Source organism: Perognathus longimembris, chromosome 1 (assembly GCF_023159225.1).
Source record: "Perognathus longimembris pacificus isolate PPM17 chromosome 1, ASM2315922v1, whole genome shotgun sequence".
NCBI classification, from domain to species: Eukaryota; Metazoa; Chordata; class Mammalia; order Rodentia; family Heteromyidae; genus Perognathus; species Perognathus longimembris.
This window is the reverse complement of record NC_063161.1, coordinates 143,846,573-143,868,099: the sequence shown is the minus strand read 5'-3', so window position 1 is coordinate 143,868,099 and position 21,527 is coordinate 143,846,573. Positions and strand designations below refer to the sequence as shown.

At 43.1% G+C, this 21,527-nt stretch overlaps 1 protein-coding gene and 2 long non-coding RNA genes across 3 annotated transcripts in view; 2 read left to right on the top strand and 1 right to left on the bottom strand.

The window, feature by feature from the left end:
• Positions 1 to 867: 867 nt before the first annotated feature.
• Positions 868 to 21,527, top strand: part of LOC125352996 (allergen Fel d 4-like) — a 36,437-nt gene continuing 15,777 nt past the window's right edge. Inside the window, exon 1 of the mRNA XM_048348434.1 lies at positions 868 to 1,029. Coding sequence (XP_048204391.1) covers positions 937 to 1,029 — 93 coding nt within the window. The 5' untranslated portion in view covers positions 868 to 936. The remainder of the gene's footprint in view (positions 1,030 to 21,527) is intronic.
• Positions 3,962 to 21,385, bottom strand: LOC125346636. Its single transcript, XR_007209988.1, has 3 exons — positions 21,374 to 21,385; positions 11,852 to 11,855; positions 3,962 to 4,639 (listed from the first exon to the last, which is right to left on the bottom strand). It is a non-coding gene; the product is annotated as an uncharacterized LOC125346636 (long non-coding RNA).
• LOC125346647 lies at positions 13,866 to 14,281 on the top strand. The gene is made up of 2 exons (XR_007209992.1): positions 13,866 to 13,953; positions 14,172 to 14,281. It is a non-coding gene; the product is annotated as an uncharacterized LOC125346647 (long non-coding RNA).

Sequence of the window (21,527 nt, the reverse complement as noted above, 5' to 3'; positions counted from 1 at the left end):
AATATACTGAGTTGGGCATTGGTGGCTTATACCTGTAACCCTAGCTGTTCAGGAGGCTGAGATCTGAGAATCATGGTTGAAAGTCATCCTGGGCAACAAAAGTCGTGAGAATCATATCTCCAATTAAGCATCAAAAAGCCAGAAGTAGAGCTGCGGTTCATATGGTAGAGTGCCAGCCTTGAGCAAAAAGCTTAGGCACAGGGCCAAGGCCCAGACTCTATGCCTCAGGACTAGCAGGAACACACGTACACATGCCCCCTTCCCCATCCCATACACACTCACACAGAAAGTATGGAACAGAAGATGCCTATTTTAATGATATATTCCAGGCCTATTTTAATGCTTTGTGATAGGTGCTAAGCAGCTTCTTTGATAGAAATAGTTTCTTTGTTCCTGAGATTTGTAAAAAGTGAGTCATTTAATAATTACCACCCTCATGTCATTCATAAAACAGATTGGGCACACATTCCATTTCCCAGTTAATTCCCATTCCCATTGGTTTTCTAATGCCAAGCTAGATCCAATGTTAAATCTGGGTCTAACTAGCAACTCTTTAGGGCATTCATTTTTCTTAGGAATGTGTTTTCTTGTTTTGTTTTTTGTTTTTTGGTGTTACTAGGGTTGGAACTCAAGGTTTTGTGGGTCTTAGGTAGGCACACCACTACTAGATCCACATTTCCCAACCTGAGTATGTGTTTTGATAGCTTTAAGGTCACTGAATAGGTGTAAAAGAGAAAATTGCCAAGTTTCAAAGGGCAGCAACAATCCTTGGCTTCATACTAGTGAATGGATGATTATTTCATGGAAGGGGAGGAGGGAAGGTGGCAACTTGGAGTTTAAAACTGGACTCAAGAAGTATATAAAGACCAAGGAACCTTGAAGTTGAACCAGGAAAAGACTGCACTTGTGGGGGAGACAGTTTAACCCACTGCAAAGATGAAGCTGCTGCTCCTGTGTCTGGGGCTGACCCTGGTCTGTGCCTTCCATGAAGGAGAAATGGATGTTGTGGAGAACTTTGATCCATCAAAGGTAGAGGCATGGACTAGCTCAACCTCTCACTTGGCTGGGCGAAGGGGAAGCCTTGGGGAAATCTGAAGCCAGGTTGGTCCTCTGAGGGCTCAGAAATTCTTTAACATTGTACACATGGGGTGGTTCCAGGCCTTCAACTATGGGTCAGCCACTGTTGGTGGAGGGACAGTACAAAGGGGCCTAGGTGCTGTGCCTATGGACCTCAGACCTAAAGCCTACTGCCGATCACATCATAAGTCCTGGTCAATGGGCCAGAGACAAGGAGAAAAGTGTCCATGTGCTTCTATTTTCTCAGTAATCTTACTTAATTTTTGCAGATTACTGGGAAGTGGTATTCCATTCTCTTGGCCTCTGACCAAAAGGAAAAGATAGAAGAAGAAGGTAGTATGAGAGTTTTTGTGGAATATATTGATCTCTTGAAGAACTCTTCCCTGTTCTTTAAATTCCATACCATGTAAGTATGTCCTTTTTGGTTTGGGAAGCCTTGCTTTTGTCTTGGACTTCTACACACAGAAAAAAGTAGAGTCACAGACACATACATACAAACACGTGGACACACACATGGACACAGGCAGTGGTGCACCTATGCATGCTGAGCTTGTATCCAAATCAGAATCCATCATCTGATATTGACCTGAGACTTGATGGGTCTAGGGCTTTGCAGGAATTAAGAGTTGGTTACAGGAAAGAAAAATGAGGGTGTCGAGTTGATTACAAGAATACATTTATATATTAGGAGAGGGAGAAGGAAGGGGTAGAAACAATTCAATCATAATTGTATGACAACATAGTATGTCTTGGTAAATGTTGATCAAGGAGATGCATCCCTTTCCACATTTGTTTTCTGGAGCAAAAGGGTGTAACAATGATTCTGCCTCATGAGTTTGCGGGAGGACCAAGCCTGGTGACACTTGTAAAGCATATTTCAGAGGCCGGGAAATGGAGAACACTGAGGTAATGAGGTAGACAAGTGGCTGTGGTATCATAGCGGTGGGAAACAGCAACCAGAAAAGGTTGTTTTAGTCATTCTTAAAGTATCAAATTGAAGCTGAGGTTTGAGTAGTAGTTAGCCTTGAGTTCAAATGCTCAAGGACAGTGCCCAGGCCCTGAGTTCAAGGCCAAGGACTTGCATAAGCAGGGCAGGGGGAGAGAAACAGACAGAAACAAGTAGTATAAATAAAACCTGTTTGGTAATTGTCAAATGTGTTCAACATAGAATGGAATCGGACACTCAAATGATGGTTAGAATAGTGTCTGGGGAAGGCAGGTTCCACCACGTATCCAAGACATCACCTCATTCTGTTTTACAGTAAAAATGGACAGTGCACTGAACTCTTCTTAGCTTGTGATAAAACAGACAAAGATGGTGTATATACGGTTAGCTGTAAGTATACAAATATGTTTCGAAATTATTTTTCTAACTGCACGGGATTTATTAAATGGCACTATCTTTAGGACCTTGCTCAATTATTATCACTTATTTCCCTAATATGTGGACTCCATTCTATTTGCCACATTCTGAATTTAAGGGAGATGTTTGTGAATTACAATGCCTGGCACATAACCCCATCAGATAAAGAGGACAACTTGGTCAAATGTATTTCCTGCAACAAAAATTAGATGGCAGGGAAAAACAGTCAAGTAAGTTGGGCAGGGTAGTTTCTCATTCATTGCAATAGTTGGATCACTGTCGATGGCCATTGCCACAGCACACTATGCAATACGCAGCTGCAGGTATGCGATGCCAGTGTCCTCACAAAGCCCACAGAGGTGTGTCACCCACAGAAATGCTGAGGGATGGGGATAGGTCTTACAGAGGGCAATGGAGGGGAAGTTGCTGCTAGATTGCTCACTAGTGAGCATTTTAGTTGGAAATTCCTTTATGGAGCCCAAGGAAATGCAAGTAGAGGGCATTTGATGTTTTCACTATATTTCTTTCAGAATATGCACTTGCTTTGGTGTGTGGCTGGGTAGAGAATGGTAAATAGTTTCCATTACTGTCATGTAATTAAGAAATTCTGAATTCTATTCTGATTTTTCCACAGATGATGGGAAAAATGTGTTCAGTGTGGTTGATGTGCAGTATGATGACTATGCTATGTTTCTTCTCAAAAATGAGGACAATTTTCAATTGGCTGAACTCTATGGTAGAGTATTTTATTATGATACTTATCTGTGGGTGGAAAGGGAGGGAAAGAAAGGAATCTTAGTTATAAAATGGTCTTCCCAAGGATCTCTGGGCCATCTCTCCCCCACTGAAGGCAGATGTTTACCTGTGGTCCTTCCCCAGGCTCAGTGGTGGGAAGATGATAAAATCTCCCAGCATGTCAGGAAGATACCCTACTGATGTCAGATTCTTCCTGAGAACCCAGCTGTTCTCACCCTGCAGAATCCTTGCTTCTTCATTCCTTTCTATGACCAATTCCCAAGGCACTATGGGTACTGTCACTCGCTTTTCAGGCCGGCAACTGGACATGAGAACAGAAATTAAGGAAAAGTTTGTGGACTTTTGTGCAAAACATGGAATTGCTGAGGGAAACATACTGGACCTGTCTGAAGTTGGTAAGTTTAGCAATCTAGCTTTTCTCTTCCTGAATTTTATGTCATAAAACGGGAAAATTCAAGGGAAGGTGATCTGTTTCCTTTGTTGCAAGTTGAAGAGTCATTTGATTTCTCTCAAAGAAATATGAAGGAGCCAGTGTCTAAATGTGTTCTTTTTCTGCCTCATCAGACCATTGTCTTCAAGCAAGAAGTAGCAAAGAAGCCTAAGCCTCCAGGTTGGTAATTACTGAGGTGAGAGTAGGTCGGGACCAGGGCCTTCCACAAGTATTGTTGGGTTCTTTCTTACTAAGGATTCCAATGCAAGTAATTTGGTAAGGAGGCTTTTGTGGAGAGCTTAATTTTGTATTTGGGCACCATGGATTCAGCACCCAGTCCTATCAGGACCTTGGGAGACAAATAAGTGCTGTTTACCTTATTTTTTTTACTGTGTAGACATAACACAAATGAAAAGAGGTCAGTGATTGGTAACATGCTAAGAGTCACTAAGATTTAAAATCTGAGATGGTAAGGAATAGAAGCAGTGAATATGAAATTTGAATACATTCACCTCTGTGTTTGTGGTCCATCTACCAGGTGAGGAAGCCATCTCCTCATATGATTATGATAGTCATGTCTGCCTTTGAACCCTGCATGCCCTTGACTTCCCACCAGGGAATGTCTGCCCCCATCAGATAGCCCTCCACTATGGAGAACAACTTCTGAGTTATTTCATTCACCTCTATTTCAGGCTTATTGTGAGACTCTATGCAGATAAATTATGTGAAAATATCAGCAAGTTGAATGAAATAAGAATTTAACAAAATGAACAATAGACTTTGCCATTAGTCATTAATATATGAAAAGTTCTTCAAAACTTCTTATGCTAAAGATAGCAGAAACAAGCCTTTAATTCTTCATTACTTTCTATTTTTCATAGAATCAGTTGGAGGAAGCCTAACACCACATGAGTAATAGGAGTGAGTCATTTACTCAGTACCCTGCGTTCCCCTATCCTGGTAAACCACACAAGTCAGAATGCCAGGGAGTTCTTTTTCTTCACCATTTGCCACTGTCATAGAATTTCTGTTTTGTCTTCAATTCAATTAAGAAAATGATTCATAAATTTCTATGCTCTCCTCTGCTTGTTCAGTGCTGAGTGAACACAGAATTCCTTGGGTTCCAAGTTTACCCCTTTCTCATCTCCAGGGATCTTCTGGAAAAGTTCCAACAAACACATAGATTTCATCCCTGCATCTTCCTCCCTAATCACCTGGAATGACTTAATCGATCAAGAATCAAGCTTTTCGCTACATTTCTCTGTGCCATGCCCAGGACAACTCTACTTGAATAAGTTCTGCCTCTACCTGTTCAATAAATGATTAGCCTGTAGTCATGTGACTTGTCTTTGTGTCTAGGAGAATGTGTGTGGGACCCTAACACCCTCGCGCGCAAGCTACCCGTCCCGCAGGGGGCTAGGCTGGAGTGTGGTCACACGTGCAAACCTTGGGTGTGTGCAGTCGCGAGACGCCCCTCCTCCCCTCAGTCTCTTAAAGAACGACACAGGACGCAAGTGTGGGCAATCTCAGGGTGAGCTTCTGGAACTCCCACCGGGTTAACTTGGGGGAGGGGAGGTTATATAACAGTAATGGTGGCAGGAAGGGGAGGGATTAACTGCATACTAGTGATAGGCTGACAAGCTGCTCATCATGATGATGTCACAGAACTTCCTCTATGGGCAGAGACCACAGCCCCCCAAGGACCGGGTCTCTGGTGTCTCTGGTGCCATTACGATATCACACATGGCCGAGGTGGAAGGTGGGGCTGGTTTGCTATCTCTTCCGGTAGAACCCGGAAGGGAGTAGGAGGGGCTAGCAGCCAAGCAGCCCCCAGGTCTTAAAGGTATTGCCATCCCCTACATCTCCCTCTTTTTTGTTTTTTAAAATAGCAGGAGATGCTCTAAACATATGGCATATGTAGGCATGAGGCAAATGTTGACATAAGATATATTTGGGGCCTCTTCCACAAAAGGGGTAAGTGAAGGGGCCATCTATTTGGCTCAGTCCGGAGAAATTAGAGTCCTTATCCTGTTTCTGCACCACTCAAGATAATGTAGGCATCGTTCCCCTTTTGGCGGTGAGGTAAAAGCAGGTTTAAACTCTGACGACTCTGGTAGTCCACAGCAGCCAAGCTGATAACTTTAACACATGTGGTTAGTAAAACATTTTATCACAAACATTGAAGTAAGGTGTCTAAATCCTCACACCTATCTTTTTCCAACATGAGCCTCTAAACTCAGTAGCAGGGTGAAAGGAAAAAGGGAAACAACAAGGTAATAATACTCCATTCCAATTTTCTGCAAGGCTGCGGGCTATATCGTCACAGCAAAACATTGCACCAAGGGACACCAGGCGGGGTCCAGGGAGCAAGCACAGCTGGCACTGGTCCACCACTAATGTACATAGGCAGGCTTTGCACACTTCCATGGAAGAACAGAAAAAAAATCCACCACAATCTCTGTTTTCGTAGAGAGAGAGCAAGGAGAGACATTTCTCCAGAGCGAGTGCTCCGGGCTTAATTTCCCAATCCGGAAAGGCACATACAATGCTCCTTCCTGCACTGTTTTGGGAAGATTTAACATTTCTTTTTTGTGTAAATTTAAGATATTAAGATACTTAATGTAAGCATAGCTGTCCTTAACTAGTCACGGGGGCCGTCCCCCCCTTTTGTTTTTTTAAAAAATGACACAGGAGGGCACCAGGCTGGGAGTATGGGCGAAGGTCATTTCTTCTGAAACTACTTCCTGCTGAAAGGGGGTGAAGTGGTCAGGGGCCCCTTATTTGCCTGGCACCGTCCAGTGTGGTTGGCAAAAGTACTCATCATTACCATGAGAATGGTCATCAGGGCCAGAGGGCGCCACGGTCTCCTCTGGCCAGCCCCTGCAGCCTGGGCACACCAGGAAGTCCCTAGGGCTAGGGCCTCCAATGTCCAGATCTGCGTTGGGCACAGTAGTGTAGAAAGATGATGGCCATGAGCTGCGAGTTCCCAGGTGGTGACCTCAGTGAGGGATGTTATTCTGTTAAAAGAGACTTTTGAAAAGGTCAGGCGAAAGACTGACAAGCTCATAGGGCTAGTTAACATGAATGGCATAGGAGAACATACCCTGGGCATAAGCCAGGAAAGTTCCATTTATAACATAAACCCAATTTTGGCCAATTATAAAGAAGGAAGAATAACTGAAGGAAGTGTTTAGTGCTAGTGGTCCAGTTTGGAGTAGCCAGTCAGAGGCTAAAATAAATATACATACATATATACAACTGGCAGGAAGAAGGAAAATGGACAGGTAACTATCCCTCCTGATCTCCCAGCTCTGATTAGTTTTGAAAGGGTGAGACAAGGCGACTCCATTTAGGATATGATATCATTCTCCTCTTACTCCTCTCCATATTCCTGTTTCCTGGACTGGCTGAGTCCCAGGAGTTCAGGCGCTTGTTGCTGGGATGGCATGTTCCCATCAACATTCACGGGGTTTGAACTCAGGGCCTGAGCACTGTCCCTGAGTACTTCTGCTTGAGGCTAGTGCTCTACCACTTGAGCCACGGTGCTGCTTTCGGCATTTCTCTGGTTCTCTTGAGCCAAGCTTCCAGTCTGGCTCTTTGCTGGTTAATTGGGAGATGGAGTTTTAGAGAGACTTTCTTTTGCCTGGGCTGGCTTCGAACTGCATTTCAAGGAGTTTTAGCCATACAAGCCCTTTTTATATTCAATTAAAGCAACAAGGAAAGCAACAGGAATAGAGCCCCATCTGTGACTTGTCGAGAATTGACCAGAAACTACTTGTCAGAGTTTTATCATAACACTTAGAGAACAGTAGACTGAATGAGATCTATGTGTCTTCAATTTAAATCATTTAACCTTACTGGAAAGTGGAAGAGAACACAGATAAATGACAATCGAGGGCAAAGGGTTAAAACAATGTAAAGGTCTCAGCTTTAGCAGTGGCTGTGTCCTCCATCCTGGATCAGCAGGCTTTATGCCATGTGTGATGGAGTGAAGCAGGAGAGATCTGGGCAGGGCTGTAGTGGCATCTCTCAGAGTCCCCTGGATAGATTGTCACCTCCTGCTGGATTGCCTGCAAAATTCTACACAGACAGGTTAAAGACATTTAAAATCCCCCAGCATTTCCTGGTTGGTTGTTTTGAGTATTCTCTGGCTTTTGGAGGCTGATACCCTTCTGGTTTAAGCAGGGTGATGACTTTAAGAGATTTTCCTAGTTACAAAATCCCAAGGTAACTCTGTGGCCTCCAATACAGCTATGATATCTTTGACCTGGCAAAATGTTAGCACTCTGGTTGTTTAAATTTCCATCTAGGAATGTACTTTAGCCTTTGCCTCAGCCTTATTTGCATCTGAAAGACTCTGAACTCAAATGACAATTTTTTCTTAATGCAGAAATCACAATTACAGAATTAGGAACACTTATCCATTTAGCTTTCCAATAAATTACTGAGAAACATTAGCTTGCTTTGCCAATTTTTTTTTCTTTGCATACAGGGTTAATGAGAATTTAATTTTATCTCCACTAGTTTATTATACATACTTCAAAGTACTTGCCTGATTATATTTAACTTAAGATGGTTAGGAGTCTTACTTATTATATCACAGTATTTACACAGAATTTAGTACCTGAATCCTTAGACTAATATCCAAAATAATTGTGACAAAAGTACTTTTAACCATGTTTACCAGAATTTATAAACACAAGAGATTTGGTCTCGGCATCTTGCCTTTTCAATATCTCCAAATTGCAAGAATAGCACAGGAATCAAATCACATCAGCCAAACAAACTTTCCACCCATCAAGAAAAACTCTTCCAATTTCTAATATCTATCAAGGGGTAGTTTTAGAAAATCCAGTCAAATTACTTATTGCTGTATTAGAACCCTTTGCTTGCCCCTAAATGATCCATTTGGATTAGAAGCCTGGGGCTTTTTCTTGCTGTAACTCCGCCTACAAGCTACACAGAGCTAAATGAACAGGTCACAGACCGCAGATTCACAGCAGGACGCCTTTGTTGTGAAGTTGCCAGGAGCCTCCCACCCTCCAAGTCCCTGCCCAGCCTCCAGGAATCCAACACGCCCACCAGCAGGGGTGGGGCGGGCGGAGGCCATCATGACTTATCAAGCATTGATAGCAAAAACTTAAGGCCCTGACTCTTTTAGTCAACAGGTATAATCCAGTCCAGTAAATTTGGGGCCGGCATTAGAGGTAGGGAGGGCGCAGGCACCGGCCAGCCCTAAAACCACGGGCAAAGCCGCCACTGCGCTCCGCCAGCCGCCACTGCCGGGCCCTAAGAAGCGGAAAAAGGGGGAGGGAGCCTGCACAAAGGCAGTTCCAGCCCCCAAACCACACGCTCCAGGGCCGCTGCCGCCGCGCCACCACCGCTGGCGGGCCCCAGAAGCGGAAAAGGAAGGGGGGGGCCGGCGCGAGGGCAAGCCGCCTCTGTGCCCGCCGTGCCCCAAGCCTCCCGCAAATTGGGACCTGGAAATCCCGAGTGGGGGGGGGGGGGGTCCCGGCCCGGACGGCAGCAACTGTCTTGTGCGCTGCTGCTGCCGCCACCTTTTGTGCTCCTCTGCCTCGAAGCCACCATGGCTGCGGGTCTCCCACGGGACGTGTGGTCCGCTCCGCCCTGCCCTGCCCTTAGCCGGGAGACTTGTGAAGCAGCACACCGTGGACTCACACGTGAGCCCATTCCCCCTCCCCACCCCCCGGCAGCAGAAATCCCTCGGCCCTTGGCCTGAATATCCCAAAAGTCCAATGTGGTCTTTTGGAGCACGAATTGAGTCTGCCCCATCTCCCTGCCGATGGGGGTACTACACACCCAGAAAACCATCCACAAACCAAGGGCTTACCGGTAGCTCAGTCTATATTCACCGTGGGCTTTCCACCCCACGTTCGGCGCCAGTTGTGGGACCCTAACACCCTCGCACACAAGCCACCTGTCCCGCGGGGGGCTAGGCTGGAGTGTGGTCACACATGCAAACCTTGGGTGTGTGCAGTCGCAAGACGCCCCTCCTCCCCTCAGTCCCTTAAAGAACGACACAGGATGCAAATGCCGGCAATCTCAGGGTGAGCTTCTGGAACTCCCACCGGGTTTACTGGGGGGAGGGGTTATATAACAGTAATGGTGGCAGGAAGGGGAGGGATTAACTGCATATTAGTGATAGGCTGACAAGCCGCTCATAATGATGATGTCACAGAACTTCCTGTATGGGCAGAGACCACAGCCCCCCAAGGACCGGTTCTCTGGTCTCTGGTGTCTCTGGCGACATTACGATATTACACGTGGCCGAGGCGGAAGGTGGGGCTGGTTTGCTATCTCTTCCGGTAGAACCCGGAAGGGAGTAGGAGGGGCTAGCAGCACCCAGGTCTTAAAGATATAGCCATCCCCTACAAATGTGTAGTTGACAGTGAATGAATGGGGGGGGGGGCAGGTCCCAGGTATCTGTACCCATAATTCTCCTCCAGTGTCTTAGAAGCTACATTGAGTTTCAAGATTCTCCTGCAGTAATTGTCTGTTATTCTGTCTTCATAAATCCCACTTGCCCTTTGATATGCCTGATTTTTGTGTCCCAATAAGACAGAAAGTATGTAAGACTTGTTCCATAACCTCTTGATCCTTCAATCTTTTTATGGTGGGGTGGGTGTTGATTGTGGGGCTGGGCCAGGACACTGTTCCTGAGGTTTTGTACACAAGAGTAGTACACTTTGAGCCACAACTCCACTTCTGGTGTTCTTCTGGCTAATTGGAGGTCAGAGTCTCCTGAACCCTCCTGCCTGGTCTGGCTTCAAACCTTGATTCTCTGATCTCAAGATCCTGAGTAGCCAGTATTACAGGTGTGAGTCACCAGAGCCCAGCTTCCTTGAATCTTTTTATTAATGGGGCATTGACAGAGAAATACTGTTGAAGTTGATGCCAGCATGCCAAATTACATGACATGTCTCATGCAAAAAAAGCAAGAATGAAAGAAAGGTTCAATCATGATAGTTATAAAAAAAAAACTCAGAAGATTATCTAGGAATTTGAAGCTCTGTATATTTTGCTGTTCCTTCATTTGAGAAGCCTAAATTGGGTACAGACAGTTTAATACAACTAAGTCAAGAATATGGTCTAAATTTCCCCCCACCTGGTGGGAGTCCACCATTTATGAAGCTCACACCAACTCGGGATGCCTAACCCCACCCCCCCGACTGGCAGGACCAGTGCCCACCAGTCTAAAGAGACCTTGACAGCCTAGTGTCCGAGACCAGGGTAGTTCACCCAGTGTGAGTCTGGAGACAAGTGCTTGTCACCCAACAGGCAGAGCCAGTGAATCCAGGGCCAAGATCCTACTAGTCCGGAGTTGCAGTGCCTCACTCTTTGAAAAGTAAATGGTAGTGCAGGACTTAGAAGGTGTCAACCTAAGATATAAGTGGGCACAATCTCCTGCACCACCATGGGGAAGCCTGCCCCCTCTGAGGTCCACACTAGTCCCAATCCAGTTCCTAGGCAGGTACAAACCCCCATGAAAGCATAGTCGGGATCTGTGTCCTCCACCCAGGGCTCATAGGAAGTCTAGACACACCATAGTGAAAACATTGGACTTAAAAAACAAGGACAGAGACAGACACAAAGAAACAGGGAGAGAGAGAGACAGAGACAGACAGAGAGACACAGTGAGACCTAACTGTAAGTCAGAATGACTTAAAGAAGATGGCTTAGTTCCTCTTCTTGTAGACTTCAGGAATCTAGTTCTTTCCATGCCCTATGCCCTGGAGCAATGGTGTCATCTTGCATAGTCCTAGCTGACTTGTAAGAGGCAAGTTAACAAAGACAATGGGGAACCTTGAGGGAGTGAGGGGAGGGGTGACAATGTCCAAAAAGAAATGCACTCTTTGCCTGAATTATGTAAAGGTAACCCCACTGTACATCTCTTTACAATAAAATTTAAATTTAAAAATATCCATTTGAGGAAAGCATTTTGAAGATTTCATGATTCTCAAGTCATTGTGGAGAACAATTATCTTCCAGGAAAAAAAAAGAAAGAAACTGTCCCAGGGCCCTGGTGGTTCATGCCTGCAAGCTTACCTACTCCAGAGGCCAGAAGTGGCGCCATGGTTCAAGTGGTACAGGGCAAATCTTCAGCAAATACAGAGACTCAGGAACAATACCCAGGCTCCAAATTCAAGTCCCAGGACTGGCCAAAAAAGAAAGGAATTGTTGGGCAAGGATGGATGATACATAACTTAGCTACTCAGGAGGTTGAGAGAGGAGAATTGCCCTTTGAAGCTAGCCTAAGCAGAAAAGTCCATGTGACTCTTACCTCCAGTTCAGCTCCCCAAAATTCAGAATTGGAGCTGCGGCTCAAGTAGTAGAGTGCTAGTCTTGAGCAAAAAAGCTCAGGTACAGTGCCCCGGGCCCTGAATTCAAGCTCTAGGACCAGCACTAAATTAATTAATTAATTGATTATAAATTCAATATTGTTATTACTGTTATTATCCATTTAATAAACATTTAAATTAAGACCTTCAAAAATCACTGTTACCAACTAATTTAATTAATGTCTCAGAACAAGGTTTAAGAATATTTATAGAAATACAAAGGATCTAATCATAATGTCTGGCATTTAATTTTTTAAGTTATCTGATGCATCCTCCTGCAAGCTACCTTAAGTCTGTGATCCTAGGTATTTGGGAGTCAGACATAAGAGAAGCACAACTCAAGGCCAGACTAGGTTGAGAGTTGGTGAGACTCCATCTCAGTCAATGGCTAGTTTCAGTGGCATGTGCCTGTCATCTCCAATGCCTGGAGAAGCACAATCCGCATACATACACAGTGGATGGGGCAGCTGAGCTCCTTAATATGCCTCATGAGTCATTTTCCTGTTACTGTGCCTCTATCCAGGCTTATGATTTTGTCCTGGTGGACCCAACAATATCCTCCATGGTGACTTATGACCAACAGAGCCTAACATGCCTACTGTCTATAGAGTTTTAGGGGGAAAGTTTATGCATCCTCTTTTCTGTCAGGGACCACTGCTCTCCACAACAAGGCTGGAGGCACTTGGCTACATGCAAAGGCACTATATCAGGGATGCCCAAGTGACAAAGGCCACGTGGGCAGAGTGCACAGAGGCATGCGCAGGAGAACAGTAGTCCAGCCCTTATCCCCAACTCTCCTCCCAAACCAAGATAAGTCAATAGCTACTTTACTCAAGAATGACAGTTTATGAGCTTACCTTCAGCTTGGGTCTTCTACTAAAATGATGTGTACTTTGTGTTAGAGGAACAACTCATTTACTCACCACTAGTTATATATAAGATTGACTGCTTTTCCTACTATGTCATGCTGGTTAATGAAAACTGCCTGAGACATGAACTAGGGGGCTTTGTGCTATGAGGTGGGGTGCTCTATCCTGACTGTCTTTGTGTCTTTGTTTTTTTCTCATACTGCACCTTCTCCCCTTAAAGGGACATGATCACTCTGCAAAGCACTATTCCATACTTCAGCCTTGGCCACTAACTGCTACTTACTATAACTGTGTGTGTGTGACATCCTCTGCATCCCCATATAAATAAGCAACTATGTCAAATCAAACTGCTTAGCATGCCTTAAATAAAATGGGCAATAGCATCTAAGTACTTATGGCTCATGCCTATAATTCAAGCTACTCAGTAGGCTGAAATCTGATGTTTATGGTTCAAAGCCAGCCCCAGCAGGTAAAGATGAGGAAGAAAGGAAAGTAGGAAAGAAGGAAGGAAGGAAGAAGATAGAGAGAAAGGAAAATGGGGAAAAGAAAAAAAAATCTCCTGTATCTTAGAATAATCTATGACATGCATCAAGCACTATCTGAAGTATGTGCCACTGTTTTTTTGTACATTTTGTTTCCATTTTTTAGTAACTTAAAACCCTTACATCTGTCTTCAACATATAGTATTTTTATTCTTATCCAACTTTTACTCAAGGTAATTCTAACATGAATGAGAAAAAAATGAGTGAGCTACATCAGAAACATGGTTGGGTCTTTCTATAATGCAAAAGTTTAATTAAATAACAAATAAACCAGCAAAGTTGCTTCTAATTCACCAAGTTATACTGAACATCACTTGGTAGTCATGAATCATTGGGCCAACAGGTTCTTTAGTTCCAGTCTCCCTTCCTTCCTTCCTTCCTTCCTTCCTTCCTTCCTTCCTTCCTTCCTTCCTTCCTTCCTTCCTTCCTTCCTTCGTTTCTTTTTTTTTTTCTTATTTATTGTCAAAGTTCCTTCATTTCTTTTGCTCTTTTTCATTATTTCTTTTCTTTGACTTCTTGATGTCTCCACTTTCTCTGGCCACTCTGAATGTCTTCAGTGTAACTTTTTTTTTTTTTCCAGTCCTGGGCCTTGGACTCAGGGCCTGAGCATACTGTCCCTGGCTTCTTTTTGCTCAAGGCTAGCACTCTGCCACTTGAGCCATAGCACTACTTCTGACCATTTTCTATATATGTAGTGCTGAGGAATTGAACTTAGGGCTTCATGTATATGAGGCAAGCACTCTTGCCACTAGGCCATATTCCCAGCCCATTCAGTGTAACTTTTAAGATTAACATTCTAGTAATGTTTCTAATGCTTTAGAGACATAACTTATGAAGTACAACATGTATAGCTAAAATGTTTGGAGATAATATTAAAGGAGTTGGGAGGGGATCGGGAGAAGATGGCGGAGGGGCAACAGCGCCCTAGCTGAGCTCCCTCCAACAGCACAGTTTTCCCACCCCAGAGAAACTTTTACCGCTAGATAGACAACTCAAATAAGTTCTAACAGTACAGGGATTCAGGCCAGGAAGGAAAAATCAAGTTAGCTGGTCTGAAAACACAGATTTGAGCTCTGGGCGGAGTCCCAACGCCACACTAGTGTGGGCGCCGGCACCGCGCTGCGCACCCGCACCCCGCACAACTCAGTGGAGACCAGGGAGAAATTCTCCAGACAGCAGCATACATACAGATCGCAGGGTGAGCACGCACAGTCTGAAATCACAGAGACAGCGTGAGTACTCCCACGAAAGACAGTCTCACTCGTGCCCAAAGAGCAGCTCCTCCCCCAACTGTGAGAGCAAAGCTCCATCTTTGACACTGACAAAGGGTCAGACCAGACTGGAGCGAAAGCCCGCCTGGGGAAAGCGAGGACAAAGCGGCCATCTTTGAGAAGGGCAAGAGGGACCAATTATCGAGAGCCAGCTCCGCCCAGGAGAACTCCCCTTGCCCAGGTGGGAGGCGTGTCCTGGGCCCCAGCTCGGCTAGAGGTGCCCGCCCTGCCCGTCGGAATTCCTTAATTAAAAAGCGAAAGTGGTGAGCAGCTATAGGCGGCACGGAACAGCCAAACGGTCCCATTTAGAAGCCCAATTCCCAGCCTGAAACAGAGCTGAATTCCATACCCAGCTCTGCCCAGAAGGCCGCCCTGCCCAGGAGGGAGGAAACTCCCCAAGGCAAGTGACTCTCAGCCGGGTAAACCAGGCCAGAGGCACCCTGCCCTGCTGAGTCTGCAGCCTATTCAAAGCCGGGTGTTAAAGGCAGCGGCCCCACAGCTGACAAGAGGAGCCACAGTTCCTGAGACCGCTCACGTCCCCACCTACAGAGCACGCCCAAGTCTTACCTGGAAGCAGTGGGAACCACAGAGACCCAGGATTGCACCAACAGGGGAGGAGAGTCAGAACAGATCCACCCCTGCAAACTGAAGGCACGTCAAACCAACCAAGTGGCAGAATAGACTAAAGACCATCGCAAGGAAACCAGAAACTGTAGAAAGCCCATCCAAACAAGGAAGACTTTTTCTTTATTTTATTTTATTTTTGTTTGTTGTTGGTTTGTCTCAAAAGTTTTTTAAGCTTTCATTTTTATTTTTTTTTCTTATATTTTCATTTCTGAAACATCATTGGTTTGTTTTTGTTTCCCATTTTCATTTGTTGGTTCTATCATTTTTTGTTATTGTTGTTGTTGATTTTTTTTCTTTTTTCTTTTTCTGGTTTTTTTTGTTTGTCCTTTTTATTTTATTTTATTTTTTAAATAACTTTTCTTTGTTATGTGCATCTGTCTTCCAGTATTCTATCTTTATTTCTCTCTAAATACTCTCCTTCTTTAAAAATTACTTTCCCATGAATAACATCTCTACTCTTTACTGCTAACTCTCCACTGTCTATCATTTTAACCTTGTTGTTTCTACTGATTCTACTCTCCTCCCCATTTCCACGTCACTGAAACTAAACCAAAATCATCACCCCCCATACATTTTACTCTAGTTTCTTTATTACCTCTAACTTACCCTCTTGACTTACTACTAGGTCCTCCAGATCCCATTGACTCCTGGTTATTGGATAGAGGGTATCCCCACTTAATTCAAGTGAAGCAAAGGGGTTCATAGAGAAAGCCAGTCCAAAAGGAACTTAATATAAGAACAAGAATTGCTCATAGGGTTGTAACAGTAAATAAGTAACTACTGAATACAGGGCTCAGGATTGGTTGTTATATTGAAATTGTATTCTTTAGGAACACCAAATCTAATTTTATACACAGGTATAAAAGGTATGTGTATTTAATTGTGAACTTCTAAGATTTACACAACAGTGCTTGGTAAGGTCTACTTTGGGTCTTAAACGGTGCTCACAGGTGCTGGTAGACTGGCATTCGCAATCCAAATGGGCAGAAGGAACACAAGAAAGATGGCAAACAATGAAGTCTTATCCCCCACTCAAAACAAGCAGGAAGCAGAGCAGTCAATCAAAGACATAGAAGAGAACCCCCAAAATGCTCTACAAAGTCTACTGATAAACATGATAAATGAAAAGTTTGAATCTCTTCAGTCAATTATTCTAGAGTGTGAGTAGGCAAAGCAAAAATTAATGGAGAATTTCATGGCATCCACAAATAGAAAGATAAATGAACTTCAAGAATCAAATGAAAAGATAGCTATCCAGCTTAAAGATTTGAGAGACAACACTCAAAACCAAATTAATGAAGTAAAGAAGTCCATACAAGACCTAAGAAATGACATGGAAATCATCAGGAAAGACCAGTCAGAAGGAAAAGAGATTCGAAATCAAGTAGCTAGCCTACAGTCCTGACTAACTGAAGTAGGGGATCGAATCTCAGGAGCTGAAGATTCCCTAGAATCTATGGAGAAAGATCAAAAATCAATACAAATCCAGTCCGGTCAACAAAACAGATGGCTACAGGAGATTCAAGACACGATCAGGAAGCCCAATTTAAGAATAATAGGTATTGAGGAAAACATGGAGAAAGAAGTTAATGGGATAGGCAACCTATTTAACAGAATATTAGCTGAGAACTTCCCAAATATCCAGAAGGAAAGGCCTATACAGATACAAGAAGCATTTAGAACCACAAACTGACCAGACCAGAATAGGACATCCCACCGACACATAGTGATCAAAACAGGATCTGTAGAGTACAAGGAAAGAATCCGTAAAGCTGTTAGGGAGAAGAAAACAATCACATATAAAGGAAAAGCAATCAGAATTACCCCAGACTTCTCAGTAGAGACCATGAAAGCAAGGAGAGCCTGGAATGAGGTATACCAAACACCAAATAAAAATAACTACCAACCAAGAATAGTGTACCCAGCTAAACTCTCATTCATAGCTGAGGGCCAAATAAAAGTCTTCCACAGTAAGGAAAAACTGAAACAATATATCTCCACCAAACCAGCTTTGCAAAAAATCCTTAAAGATGTACTATACAGGGAAAATAGTCAAGACCCCAATACAGACAGAGAAATGAACCCTAAATAGTAAACATCAGATCAAGAAATGGGAAGACACAGCTTTTAACAAGATAGTGACAATGAAAGGAACAAATGATCATCTCTCAATCCTAACTCTCAACATTAATGGACTTAATTCTCCAATCAAACGACATAGGCTCATCAGTTGGACCAAAAATCAAGGTCCATCTTTCTGCTGCCTCCAAGAGACACATCTATCCAGCAAATGTAAACATCTTCTAAAAGTGAAAGGCTGGAATCAAATCTATCAAGCAAATGGCCCCCATAAGCAGGCTGGAGTTGCAGTCCTAGTATCAGACAAAATTGACTTCAAATTTAAAAAGGTAAAAAGAGACAAAGAACTTTACTACATACTAGTAAAGGGATCTCTCCTACAGGAAGATATAACCATTCTAAATATCTACACACCAAATGCAGGAGCACCCAACTTCATCAAACAAATACTACTGACTCTAAAAACACTCATAGACCCAAACACATTGATAGTTGGGGACTTTAACACTCCACTATCACCTCTGGACAGATCAACACGCCAAAAACTGAACAAAGAAACCACAGAACTAAGTAATTGCATAGACCAACTAGATTTAACCGACATCTACAGAATATTCCACCCAGCAGCAACAGAATACACATTCTTCTCCACAGCACATGGAACATTCTCCAAAATAGATCACATCTTAGGGCACAAAGAAAATCTGTACAAATTCAGAAGTATCAAAACCATTCCCTGCATTCTCTCAGACCACAATGGAATAAAATTAGAGCTCAACTCAAACAGCCACCACAGAAAATCCTACAAATCATGGAGACTAAACAACATACTGCTGAACCATCAGTGGGTCATTGAAGAAATTAAAACGGAAATTCAAATGTTTATGGAATTCAACCAAGATGAGGACACAAAGTACCAGCTCCTTTGGGACACAGCAAAGGCAGTACTCAGAGGAAAATTTATATCTCTGAGCGCATACACCAACAAACTGGAGAAACAGCAACTCAATAATTTAAGGAAGCACCTTAATCTCCTCGAAAGAGAACAACAAGCCAAATCTCAAGTCAATAAACGGAAGCAAATAATTAAAATCAAATCAGAATTAAATCAATTAGAGACGAAAAAAACCATCGAAAGAATCAACAAAACAAAGAGTTGGGGGCTGGGGATATAGCCTAGTGGCAAGAGTGCCTGCCTCGGATACACGAGGCCCTAGGTTCGATTCCCCAGCACCACATATACAGAAAACGGCCAGAAGCGGCGCTGTGGCTCAAGTGGCAGAGTGCTAACCTTGAGCTGGAAGAAGCCAGGGACAGTGCTCAGGCCCTGAGTCCAAGGCCCAGGACTGGCCAAAAACAAAAACAAAAACAAAAACAAAAAAAACCAAAAAGTTGGTTCTTTAAAAAAATCAACAAGAAAGACAGACCCCTGGCAAACCTGACCAAAAAATGAAGGCAGCACACTGAAATAAACAAGATAAGAGATGAAACAGGTAATATCACCACAGAAATAACCGAAATTCAGAAAATAATAAGGAAGTATTTTGCAAACCTTTATGCCGCCAAATTCAAGAACTTGGAAGAAATGGATGATTTCCTAGAAAAAATTCATATCCCCAAACTCAACCATGAAGATTTAAATCTTCTAAACAGACCTATATCCAGTATTGAAATAGAAATGGCAATAAATGATCACCCATCCAAGAAAAGCCCAGGTCCAGACAGATTCACTGCAGAATTCTACAAGGCCTTCTAAACAGAATTCACACCAATATTTCTCAAACTCTTCAATGAAATTGAAAGAGAACGTTCACTACCAGACACATTCTATGAAGCCACTATAACCCTCATCCCAAAACCAGGCAGGGACTCATCACGGAAAGAAGACTATAGACCGATTTCCCTGATGAACATAGACGCAAAAATTCTCAACAAAATTCTAGCCAATCAACTTCAACAGGTCATCAAAAAAATCATACACCACGATCAAACTGGATTCATCCCAGGGATGCAAAGTTGGTTTAATATATGCAAGTCAATTAATGTAATCCACCACATCAACCGGAGCAAGGTAAAGAACCACATGGTTTTATCTCTAGATGCAGAAAAGGCATTCGACAAAATCCAGCAACCACTTATGCTAAAAGCCCTGGAAAAACTGGGATTCCAGGGAACATTCTTGAATATAATCAAGGCAGTTTATGACAAACCAACAGCAAGTATAACTCTAAATGGTGAAAAACTAAAGCCATTCCCTTTAAAATCAGGAACAAGGCAGGGATGTCCACTCTCTCCCCTGCTCTTCAACATAGTACGAGAATTCCTAGCCAGAGCAATTAGGCAAGAAGAAAATATAAAGGGGATCCAAATAGGAAAAGATGAAGTTAAACTTTCTCTCTTTGCAGATGACATGATCCTATACCTAAAGAACCCCATAGATTCTACCCCCAAGCTACTAGAGCTGATCCAAAACTTTGGCAAAATTGCAGGATATAAAATAAACCCTCCAAAATCAACGGCCTTTCTCTATGCTAATGACCCAAAGACCGAGGCTGAAATCAGGAAAGCAACTCCTTTTGCAATAGCCCTCAAAAACATAAAATACCTAGGAATAACCTTAACCAAAGAATTGAAAGACCTCTTCGATGAGAACTTTAAAAGCTTGAAAAATGAAATTAAGTCAGAACTAAGGAAATGGAAAAACCTCCCATGCTCCTGGATTGGGAGGATTAATATAATCAAAATGGCAATATTGCCAAAGGCTATCTACAAATTCAATGCAATACCCATTAATATCACAACACCATTTTTTAATGAAATAGAGCAAGCAATCCAGAAATTCATATGGAACAATAAAAGACCTAGAATAGCAAAAACACTCCTAAGCAGAAAGAACAGTGCTGGAGGAATTATAATACCCAACTTCAAGCTGTATTATAAAGCTATAGTAATAAAAACAGCTTGGTATTGGCACCAGAACAGACCTGAAGACCAATGGAACAGAATTAAAGACCCAGAAATGAACCCACAGAACTACGCCTACTTAATCTTTGATAACGGAGCTAAAACGATAGTTTGGAAGAAAGATAGCCTCTTTAACAAGTGGTGCTGGCAAAGCTGGTTCAACACATGCAACAAACTAAAACTAGATCCTTATATATCACCCTGCACCAAAATCAATTCCAAATGGGTTAAAGACCTCAAAATCAAAACAGACACCCTGAAAACACTAAAGGAAGGAGTAGGAGAAACACTTGGGCTCCTTGGCGCAGGACGGAACTTACTTAACAAAGACCCAGAATGGCTACAAATCAAAGAAAGGTTGGACAAATAGGGCTGCATCAAACTGCAGAGCTTCTGCAGGGCAAAGGACATAGCTCACAAGATAAACAGAAAGCCCACAGACTGGGAGAAGATCTTTACAGGCCATTCAACGGACAAAGGCCTCATATCTAAAATATATGCAGAAATAAAAAAAATTCCCTTCCTCCAAAACAAAACCGCAAAGAACCAATAGCCCCCTCATCAAGTGGGCTAAAGACTTACAAAGAGACTTCTCTGATGAGGAAATGAGAATGGCCAAGAGACATATGAAAAAGTGCTCTACATCACTGGCCATAAAAGAAATGCAAATCAAAACAACATTGAGATTCCATCTCACCCCAGTAAGAATGTCATATACCAAGAAATCTAACAACAACAATTGTTGGAGGGGATGTGGCCAAAAGGGAACCCTACTTCATTGTTGGTGGGAATTTAAACTGGTTCAGCCACTCTGGCAAGCAGTATGGAGATTCCTCAGAAGGCTAAATATAGAACTCCCCTATGACCCACAGCCCCACTTTTGGGTATCTATCCAAAAGAACACAAGCAAAATCACAGTAAAGCCACCAGCACAACAATGTTCATCGCAGTGCAATTTGTCATAGCTAGAATCTGGAACCAACCCAGATGCCCCTCAGTAGACGAATGGATCAGGAAAATGTGGTACATATACACAATGGAATTTTATGCCTCTATCAGAAAGAATGACATTGCCCCATTTGTAAGGAAATGGAAGGACTTGGAAAAAATTATACTAAGTGAAGTGAGCCAGACCCAAAGAAACATGGACTCTATGGTCTCCCTTATTGGGAGTAATTAGTACAGGTTT